The sequence below is a fragment of the Mus pahari genome, chromosome 8 (assembly GCF_900095145.1).
Source record: "Mus pahari chromosome 8, PAHARI_EIJ_v1.1, whole genome shotgun sequence".
NCBI classification, from domain to species: domain Eukaryota; kingdom Metazoa; phylum Chordata; class Mammalia; order Rodentia; family Muridae; genus Mus; species Mus pahari.
The window spans coordinates 94139015-94150467 of NC_034597.1; the positions used below are offsets into that span (position 1 = coordinate 94139015).

The following is an 11453-nucleotide window of genomic DNA, read 5'->3' on the forward strand; positions in this document are numbered from 1 at the left end:
CATGGACATAATAAATCAGTATGCAGGATGTTAGTTGCAAAACACTTCAAAAACAGGAACTATTTTGCATAGGTCCTAGAGATGGGCACCTGGTTTTAAGAACCACACAGTTTTTCCATGGGGGTTAGAACAGCAGTAAAGGTCAGGCACACTTCTTTTCTTTTTCATGTTTCGCCTGTCCTCATTTAAGGGACAAATAAGATAAAATAATATGCTGAGGGCCAGAGATAAATTTCAATGAGAATGAGAAAAGTACTAATAAGTGAGTCTTTTAAACTTAAGTATGTCTCTTCCGGCATCTTTTGACCTATATTGTAGTATGTGCATGTTCGTGTGTGCATGGAATACAGGAGCACACTCACATGTATGTCTGCATGGGGTTGGGGCAGTCAGAGAACACCAGGACTAAAAGCATGCTCCTACCAAGTTTAGCCTATCTGACATGGAGTTTAGGGCTCAAGTTAGGTCTTTGTGCCTGCAAGACAAGCATTTTATGGCCAGAGCTATTCCCCCAGCCCTAAAGTCTGGTTTATTAGATATTTTATAAGGAAGACTTTTTTGAATTGTTTGTGAGAATCAAGAATAAATGCAGCAGGGCTAAAGATTAAAGTTGAGAACAAAAAATCCACCGGAAAACAAGGCTCAAGAGAGGGGAAGGCAGGATTGCCTTAAAGAGGCAAGCCTAGGGTACTCATTCCAGGCTAGCCTGTGCTAGCTTGCTGAGCCCTAACAGTACAAGGGTAGCACCTCTGACCTCAACCTGTTTGAATCAGATTAACTAGTCCTATGACTCCTACGCAGTCGGCATTCAGAAATTAACAGACCAGCCTGAAACCTACAATTCCAGCCCTCTAGAGGGTGGGGGAGTTGACAAACTAGGATTTTGAGGCCTGTTTGGGGTACGTCTCAATGAATGAATGAACAAATGAATGAATAAAATTTAAATTGAAGGGCCCTATGGTTACTTTGCCCTTCTTCTGTGCTGAGAAAATGTTTTATTAATCACACAATTCTTCTGTGTATTAGCATCTGTTTTGAGAAATAAACCCCTATAGGCATGCTCAAGTGATAGATGCCTCTGTGTAACCAAGCAAGAGGCCAAAGCTCCATTCTAATTTCATTTACTTTCAAGAACAAGTTACCAATTAAGACATACTTAAAAAAAACAAATTATAAATCAGTCAAAAGCGGTATTAAATAAAATGTGTAACATCTGCTAGCCAGTGATAGACGTTTAAGTGCTAATGTTTAATGGTTTTCATTTATGGTATTCCATGCGCACACATGTGAATTTGAGTTCTTGTGAATGTGGGCATGCACCTGAGGTTTGAAGTGAATGCGGAGACTCTTAATCACTTGTTACATGATACACTGAGCCAGGCCTCTGGCTGTACCAGAACTTGTGGATTCAACTTATGGTAGTCGGCCAGATGGACCTAGGGGTTCCAACTCTGCATCCCTGAGTTGGGGGGGGGGGAATTGCTGCAGCCAGCATCCACACCTTCCTCGATCGACTTCTGGGTACCTGAATTCCAGCCCTCACAAGAGTGGGGCACTTTATCACTCAGTGGATAATGCCAAGCCCCTTTGTCAGCCCTCTTAGTCTTCTTTTTTGGCTCCTAGTTAGTGACTACTTATTCTGACCAAATGCATAGTGCCACTGGTAAAATAGTGCCATTATTCAGAAGCAAATCCTTCCCATCTAACTCTGTAGTTCTGAGTACATGCAGTCTTAATCGCTTTCTCTTTGGATGAAGAGCCAAACCGGTGATGAGATACTTCACACTGTCTATCTTCATGACGGCCAGTGTTCAGCCAAGCCAGGTAGGCCTTGATAAAATTCTGACCTGGTTTTCTCAGAGGAGAAAAAATTGTATCTGTCCAAATTAAAAATAGAAATTAATGATGCTGATCTTAATGGATAGTCACTAGATTAGATACTGGCAAAATGACCCAACTTGTTAATTACAAAGTTTTATATTACTTTTGCTTGACATGACATTTCATGCTAGGTCAGCTTTGAACTCAGTATGTCTCGCCTACCAAGTGCCTGAATTACAAGCTTGTACTTCCATGCCTTGTTTGGGCTGTGGCAGAGATTGAATCCAGGGCTCTCTTTGCAGGGTATCAAGTACTCTGCCAATTGAGCTACATCTCTTGAGATTTACTTAACTAAAATAGTCCAAAACATTGAAATAAAAATGTGTTTTTCTGTGTGTGTGTATAAGTAAACGTTAGGTATTGTATCCCGAGTCTCACACAAGGTAAACACTCTATCCTGGGTTATATCTCAAAACAAATGACTCTTTGCTGTAGAATCTAGTTCATGTCAAAACTGAGACTGAACACCCGTGCTGTGGTCCTTTTGCACATTTAGGAAAGGAAGGTAAACAGCCACTTGTCCCACTGAAGTCCCACATCCAGGAAACCTTTCATCATGCCCTTAAAAGCTCACACATGACAACAAACTTACTGATGACCCACTACTCGGCACCATGCAACGAAATGAGCAGACCCATTTATCTGACATCACCAATACCTTAGGTAATTCTGGAGTTGAACTGTCCTTGGGACAGACATGTACTGAAGAAAGAAGGTACACCGGCAGTTGGGTTGGAATTACATCCCTGGGTTTGGCTTTCTTCTTTCAGACAATCCCCAGAGCATGCTCCAACATGGCAGAAATTTGGCAAGGCCTTCAAATCTCTCCCTCAAAACACACAAATGAATGTTTCAAGTAACAACAATCAAGTTGTCATTGGTAAATGAATCTCAAATACATAGTATGCACAGATTTGGGAAAAATGTTAAGATGACTCAAACTTTACAACCGACTCCATGTTCAGCAGTTCCTTTCGCCTGTATCATTACTTTTAACCTATTATACCAAAATAGGGAATAGGGTCATTAGATCATCAACTCAGTTCATGTTACCAGTGTCTTAATTTTCAATAGAAACTGACATTTTGAGATTATTATTTCTCCGTTCCCAAGTGAGGCTATTACATTTGACTCTTACCACAATGTGTAAGACCTAATTGATCTTAATCTACCTGGTTGTAAGTATTTAATTTTCATAAGCTAAAAATGAATTCTATACTGGTATAGGCAAATTCAACACTGAATAGGTCAGTTAGAGACTCCTTGAGGGACCCAGCTTATTTAAACAAATTATTTCGCTAGCACTTAACATATTTATACACCAAGTCCTCTGTTCTAACTTCAGTTGACTATCCTTGGATTTCCAAATCAGTGAGCATGCTTGACATCCAAGTTCTTTAAAGACACACTAAAGTACAACTGCAAATTCTAGGTCAGCAGTCAGACTGACTGCAGATAAGCTGTGGTGGGGTGATGGTGCGTACGTCTCTAGGCCACACCAGAGAGTTCTGATTTGGTAATTATGGAGAGAAAGCTTTAAATCTAACTTCAATAAGCATTCACATGCATCTGCTGCCACTTATGTACAAAACTGCTCTGAAAACTGCTTACACAGTCCAAGAAAATTTTGACTTTCGCAATTTTTATAACTCTCATGGAAAGGAAAAACAAAAAAGGAAAAAGTTAAAAGAAAAGGCTGGACTGGTGCACAAAGCTAAGGCTGAATGACTGTGCCTGCCACATCTTTAAGACTACCGTAAGAAGCCCTGCTTCACCTTCCCCCTTTCTCATTCTTTCTGAAATCACCAGTGAGAAATTAAACCCAACATTCCATGAGCATTCGGTATCTAGCTAAAAGTAAACAGCTTATAAATTAATTGAGGCTTGTGTTGTTTGAAGTTCAGAGGACAGTTCTCAGAGTTTAGGCAGCCATAGGGTTCCTTGAAAGCCCATTTAAAAAACAAAACAAAACAGAAGACAGCTTGCACTAAGACCTCTTCACACAAGAGAACAGGAAACAAGAGATTAAGCTAGAACGGCAGGTAAATAATTTCCTAGACTTCCGGGGATTCTTGGCAGCAAAATGCTAGGCTTTTGGAAAAAAAAAAAAAAATCACCAACCACAGGGTGACTAATATTGTCAAGATGGGCCTGTAGCAGCTTGTGTCTCTGTTGCCACAGGACAGCTCTGAACAAACTGATGTTTTGCCATACTGCACGTTTACATAGGAGTAAAACTAACTTTCTATATAATGTGATTCAGGTCAGAGATATGAACCGGCACACTTGGATTGGAAATATCTGACCAACCTGAATCAAAATAGTATTTTTTTAATGTTTTTTTTTTCAATAAAGAATACCAAGTGTGTGTTGATGAACGGCAGAATTTAAAGCAAATAAATACACAGTAGAAAGAACCATGACCAGCTTAAGTGAAGAAAACATTTTTTTCTTCCTCCGTTATAAGGATCATCCTGCACACAGACACGTTCCATGTCTGACATACAGACAAGTACTCAAGTGTTTATTGAGCAAACTTGTTCCTCTAGTTTTGAGTCTGACATCCATTTTTAATACTGTATATTAGGAAAAAAATTCTAACCGTTAATCTTTCTGGAATGTCTTCTAAGTAAGCTCAAGATAACAGAGTTACCAGGTAGAGACAAGGCATGCCAGCAGGAGACTGGGAAGAACACAGAGTCAAAGGACCTTCCGACACTTAACAAGACTCCAGTACTCAGCTGGTTTGTGCTGACGGGCAGCAGCAGCTCTGAAAGCCACCGAGTTGCCCGAAAAGGACTCTCGTGCAGGTAAGTGAGCCTACTGGAGAGAATACCTTGACATTAAAACATGGCTTCTTACATTTGAAACAAACAAGAGACCAGGTAAAATAAGACAAAAGAAGCTCAGCTTAATTTCAAACGTTAATATATTTTCTATTTTATATTGAACATAGCATNTGTAACCTCTCCTTTGCAGCAACCACCGCGTCCTCATAAAAGGGGCAAAATTTATGATGCCTCTTAAAATAAATATTCTTTTTTTTATAAAATAATAAAACTTCAAATAAATATTCTTTACACTAAACAATATGTTGAAAAAATTAGAAAATAAAGGTTGAATTTTACTGTAACTGTACAATATACATCAAGTCCAAAGGGAAGAAATCAGAGTCTTACAATAAAGGCTTCCTGTAAGGCAAAATACAATCTAAAAACATACTGATTGATTCACATTCTTCTGAATGTACCACATATTAGTATAATATTTTGTGACTGTGCCATGAAGCATAGCACAACTTGTTTTTTTTTTTTCACAGTTGCAAATATTATCATATATACAAAAATATAGCACATTATCTCTGGAGAAAACAAGGAGGGGTCCGGGAGCCATTTGCTAATTTACACATTTTGCATGGATGAGTCACAAACAAGACCTTCTTCGCCTAGGAGTGTTTCCTGCTTTAGCTTATGCAATGTGGGTCACCAACTTCTGCTGTCCTTCCTTGGGGTTCCATTAGCTAAATTCTAGCAAGCATATCAGTTAAAATGGCACATGGACCAAAAAAAAAAATAAAAATAAAGGAAAAAAAAAAAAGAAAGAAAAGCATCTCGCTGCAAACCACAAATCCCCTAACTCTCTACAAACAGTGCCAAGATTACAACTGTTTAGTTGGTTGCATATGTGTTAAAGGGGGGGGGGGGAATGGGAGGGGGCGGAGCAACAATCCCTATTACTGCAATATTCCTGATTAATAATGCTATGTCGGCTTTTCAAAGTTCCTGGGGGGGACAGTGGGAACTTTGCAGCAAACTGTATTTGAGTTTTTACNACGACAGCCCGGCCTGTTCACTCGGTCATAACACCCCTGGCACAATTTAAGGCAACCCTTGGCTGGAAGGTAACACCATAAACAAGGCAAAAAGAGAGANATGACACCCATCGCTGACCATCGCGTACAACAGTGGGACTGGCTGCAAGAGCACGGGTTGTCAGCACAATTGTCCTCATCGTCATTGGAGCAGTGATAGAAGAGACCTTTCACACAGAGGCACTGCTGGTCACAGATCCAGTCCGACGGCAGGGGCCTCGGGTAGGTGCACTCTTTACACTTACACTTGCCGCAGTCCTCACACCTGTAGGCATGCAGACCCAAATCATCCTTGCTCAGTGGCTTAANCTCACCAGGCTTGAGCTCAGATTTAGGCTGCACTCGGATTATCCCATCAGCAGCAGGCCCCTGGGAGAAGGACGATCCTAACAGTCTCTGTTCCGAGGAGCTGCTGCTGGTACTTGTCCTTGTACTGCTCCGAGACCCTGAGCTGACGGTGCTGATGGACCTGGACAGNGGGGCCCGTGAAGAATGGCCCTGCGAGGGCTGGAGCCTGGGAGGCTGACGGTGCTCCGGCAGACCGTGGAGTCTTTCGTGTTTGTGCTGAGTGGAGGGGCGAGGAGCAGGCTTGAGCCCAGGTCTTGGCACCACAGTAGGGCCCTCTGTGTACTCATTGGTGTTTCGGATGGCTCTGATCTGATCCAGCGACAAGACGTGTACCTGCTGGGTAAGGGCATCTCTGGGATCCGGCTCCCCACGCTGCCTGCCACTGTCATGGGCTGTCTGCAGCAAAGGCTGCGAGCCNTTGCCACNCTGAGCTCTGGCCTCCATCAGGTCTTGGCAGTGTGTTCCCCCCAGNAGGCTTAGAACACATCGGAACTCCTGAGGAAACCAAGAGGAAAGAAAATGGTTTACACTCTAATAAGACTTGCATTCTCCACCCACCAGACTTGACGACTCTTCCACTTCCCACATCCTCTGGAGAAAATGGGACTTGGAAATGCGCTGGTAGTGGCGAGGTAGGAGAACAGCCGATGGTCGAGGCATGTTCTCAAAAGTGAAAATCAAGGCTAGGCACTGACCGTTCTGTAGTCTTAGTAAGCGCAGAAACTCAAAGCTAAGCTCTACCCATTCACTGAATGCTTTACTCAAATAAACATGCAATTTAGAAGGCTCCGGCTAAAAATTGTCAGGAAACGCTGGGGCATCACTGCTACCAACAGTTTTACAGGTATACTCTTCAGATTTTGAAGTAGGTTTAAGTTTGTTGTGATCATTTTTACATGAAACACCCACAACGTATCGGTCAAGTCAGTTTTTTTTACATCACACTTGCACCGTGAGTGGTCTAATCTTTTTCCAATCCCATAGGACGGCTATGATAAAAAGTACATTTCAAGGGCAATTAAAGTGGAATTTTAAATAAATATTATTAGCATAAAGTTATATAGTTGAATCCCATTAGGTAGCACATGAAAACGGTCCTAAGACTACAACTTGTGAATCAAATATTCTACAGACCCACATCCTTAGGCGTCTAGCCTCAGGTTCCGAACCACAAGTCATTTTTTTATAGATAAAGCAATGCAAAAAAAAAAAAAAAAAAAACCATGATTTTCTCATCTTGAAAATATCCATCAGCACAAAGCAAGTAACTGCAACAAGAGAAGTTTTAGGAATCTGAAGTGTCACAGTGGAAGCCTATGATCTTGTCAAGTAAACTTAAAAACTACAGTCATGCTTCGATTTAAGTACCACCCCACCCCCTCTCCCGAGTCCACATGAAAATAAAGAAAAATAGGCAAAACCGGATTTTTCTTTTTAATCCAACCTCTGCTCTTGGTAAAAGGGCAGCGAACAAGGCAGGTGACAAAGCAGACAGAGCTGGAAACCGGATCTGCTCACCTCCAACAGCAAGGTACACAAGGCTGTTCTTCGCTTTCAACCCGTTTATCGGCTCTATCTGCGCCCCCACACAGTCCCCAGCAGGTGGGACTCAGCCAGAACCCCGGGGGACTTTTCTCCAGGCGGACTGACGCTGTCCAGGGGCCAGCCCGGCCCCTCCCGTGTATAATCCGCAGAAGCTCAGGCAGGCAGGGGGCGCGGGCGCCTCCGAAGGGGACGTGTCATGAAAGGCACGAGCACACTTCCCCCTCCTCCACCCCCGCGGCTAAAATTTCCCCCAACCCAAGAGGAACTGCCATCCGGCCCCAAGAGGGGGAGCCACTCTAACACACCCACACCCACCCCCAGCCGCAAGGTCACCACAAGGTGTTTCTGCGAAGGCCCTCAAAACGCCTGTCCTCACTAGTTTCCAAAGCCGACGGCCCGGGGAAGAGCCGGCTCAGGACGCACAGCTTGCACCCACACTCCCAGAGCGACTCCAAGGTGCAATGACCGAAGCTAGCACTGCCTGTAATCTGCACACGCCTACCTCTTCCTTTTAGATCAGAAAGAATAAGACATATTTCTTAAAACGAAAGAAAAATAGCTTTATCCAGAGCCCCACTGCACCCGCCAGGCATGCACAACTCTGAGCCCCTGGGATCGGAAACTTCCCGTGAGGACCTGCTTGCTGTGCAAAGTAGCATCTTTCGGAAGAAAAAAAAAAGTGATTTCTACAGATCCCTGGCCGCCTCCATCGCAGGCCCCCCCTCCACCCTTCTGCGCTCTCCCAGTTCCTCTCCCTCCCCCTTTGAGAGTGCTTTGAAACCCCCATTAAGAACCGTGTGTGATCAGACTGAGGATTAGGGGGAAAGGACTTCAGCACTAGGGTGGGGCAAACCGACACAGAAACCCCTTTGTAAAAAAGGCGTTAAGACTCCAAATCTTAAAAACAGTAATACAAAAGAGGGAAGGGGGAAAAAAAACTAGCCTTTTTATTTTTCCACCTACTTTCAGGTAATGGAAAACGATCGCGACCACTTGATAACTCTTCCAGTGCTAGGTCAGCCTCAGTGTCCAAATATATTTAAAAAAAAAAAAAAAGCGTGACCTAGGCCGACCACGAAGAACGGAAAAAAAGAGAAAGCTGCACTTCCGAACCGCAGAGACGCGGCGCCAGGCTGGGCGACGCTCCCACCCGCACCGGGCTAGACTGTCCACACCGGGCAGAGGCGGGGACTCCCTCCGCCTGGCACTCTCGCCTCCGCTCGCCCGCCGAGTCTCCTGCCCCGGTGAGGTGGAGAGGTGAGAAGCCCAGTACCCCAGCCCCACAGGCGCCCCCGCCTCAGGATGGCTCTTCTACAACTTAGCCTTCACCGAATGGAGGAACAGGTTAGCAATGCCAGAGCCTGCAACAACGACCTGGGAAACACTTTGTGTTTTCCCTCCCTTAAAGCTCTCGGCGACTGAATGGTCGCCAATGCAGGGGTAGGAGTAGAACGCAGTGAAGCGGCCCTCCGCCCCAAACCCCTTAAGAGTGAACTGTCGTGGGACGGGGGACACTGCATAGGCATACCCTGTAGCCCGGCCATGGCCGAACCCCTGTTCTAGGCGGAGATCCGCAGGGTAGTTCCCGGATCCTCCCGAGAAGCAAGCTGGTTTAGTGGAGGAGAGAGGAACCCGGACCCCACTCCCGTCCGGCTACGGTTCCAGAAGGGGAAAAGCCAAACGCTCCTCACCGTGATCGCGGCTTTGCACCAACCCCTCTCCCTTGGATCCTCTTCTTCAGCGATGTGCAAATAAATCCNGTCCCGATGCAAACTTTTCCCTTCTTTCCAAACTCTGCTTCANTCCAACTTCCAAGCAATCGGTGGATTAAAACCACGGGGAAATTTTGGAACCCAGTCCTTCACCGTTGGAACCCTCCCGGATTCCGGGCTAGAGAGATGACCTCCCTTCCAGAAGCGCACGCGGAGTATTTCCTCCCCCCTTCTCTCTCTCTCTCTCTCCTTTTTTTTTCTCAATGAACAAGAGGCCGAAGCGGCAACCTTGGCGAGTCTCTTTTTCTCCTGGTCGATGAGAGAAAGCGAGGCGAGCACGGCCTTACAAAGAGCCTAAAGCCAGCTCGCCAAGTCCTGGGGGCCCGGGGCTGCTCCGGAGTGGAGGCAGGCGCGGGGCCGCGGGCCGGGCCGGGCGCGCGCGGGGGCCTGGGCGCTGCGCGCTCCGCCGGCCCCTCTCCTCCGCTGGCGCTGCGGCGCGCAGCTCTCGCTCGTGCAGACTGGGCGTTGCGGAGGCGCGGCGGCTAAGCCGAGGCGGGGGTGGGGGTGCGGAGGGGGAGGAGGCGGCGGGGGAGGAGGGTGTGGGGCCCGGCCGGGGATGGGGGGGGGATCGGAGGGGGGGGGGCGCCGCTGGCCTGCGCCCTCGCCTTTCCGGAGGAGGCAGGGAGCTCTGCAGCGGCCGCGGCAGCAGTAAATGGCGTCATGTGGATCCGAGGCGGAACAGAGCAGTTGTTGTCCCAGAGGATATATCGCATCCGGTCCCAGCTCATTGGCTCCGCGGGGCTACATTCACTCGCGCTCCAGCGCCCGCCAGCGCTCCGAGCCGCAGGAGGCATTCAAAAGGGCAACCGCGCCGCCCCGCGCGTCCCCAGCCGCTCCTGCAGCCGGGGCGCCTTCACGCGGGGCCGCGCGGGGTCAGTTTATCTAGTTTCACGGAAACACTGACCTTAAGGGTTTCCCCCCAACACACACACACACACACACCCCAGAGGCCACGAGCCCGAGGCTGGCCTCGCTTTGGGGAACTTTCTCTCCCCTCGCCGCCGGGAGGGGAGAAGGAAGGACGTTGCAAACTCTAACCCGGTCGCCCCGGGTTAGCGAGAAAAGCGAGTCGCAGCTTTTTAGATTCGATTAGGAATCTCCATTTCGATCCTACTACCTACCTCTTCTCTCCCATGCCTGCACCCCCCCCCCAACCTCCACCGCACCCCTCCCCCACCGATGCCCAGGGGGAGAAGAGGGTGGGGGAGCAGGAGGGGGAGGGAAAGGGGAGCGGGAAGTGAGGTGGGAGGGCTATTGGTTTATTCTTTGTCTACTGGATTAACCCGATTATACACCGGGCACCAGCACAGCCCGCCTCCCCCACCTCCCGAGCCTTGTACGGGAGGAACGGAATGTAGATTCGGGTTTCAAGTCCCTTCTGCTCTGGCTGGGATTGGCTTTGGATTGTGTGTGGACTTGTAGTTTGTTAGAATTTCCTTTTTAAGAGGGATTATCTATAGATGGAGGCCTTTTGAAGATTTTTTTTTTTGGTACTGTTTTGCTCGATGCAAAAACCTTTTAAATTAATTCTGTAATACCCACGCGATTACTCAGGGCGACATCATGGACTTCCGAAATGGGGGGGGGGCGGGAAGAGTCTGTTTCCCTACAGAATTCCTCCTTCGCGAAACCATAAATAAAAAGAGCGTCATCTTTCAAATCCCACTGTCAACCAGAACATTCTATAAGTTCCTCCTGTTCATCTCGGAAGTGGACTATAGTTAACCATTTAAAACACAGAAAATAGGTACGCTCTGGCCGCGGCTGTACTAAGGTGCCTGCACGTGGAAACACGCGCCGGGGGTGGGGGGGTGTCACTGAAATGTATCCACACGCATATGTTGCAATTTTAGCTGAGATTTTACTTTTTTTTTTTTTGTTTTTAAACCGGAAGGTACCTGCTGTAAGGTCAAAATTCCCGCACAGCACCTGCGACCTTGCACGGTGCGAGGTTGGAGCTCCTGAAAACGTGGAGTTTGACTTCTCTCGCTCCAGTTCTCACCTGCTCGCTGCTACCCTGGCCTCTAGTTGCTTTC

The 11453-nt window shown here is 46.9% G+C and overlaps 1 protein-coding gene across 1 annotated transcript; it reads right to left on the reverse strand.

The window, feature by feature from the left end:
* Window positions 1-4787: 4787 nt before the first annotated feature.
* Spry2 (sprouty RTK signaling antagonist 2) lies at window positions 4788-9750 on the reverse strand. The gene is made up of 2 exons (XM_021203792.2): window positions 9337-9750; window positions 4788-6595 (listed from the first exon to the last, which is right to left on the reverse strand). Exon 2 carries the CDS (start codon window positions 6542-6544, stop codon window positions 5642-5644), a length of 903 nt encoding a protein of 300 aa, XP_021059451.1. The 5' UTR covers window positions 6545-6595; window positions 9337-9750; the 3' UTR covers window positions 4788-5641.
* Between the last annotated feature and the right edge of the window lie 1703 nt (window positions 9751-11453).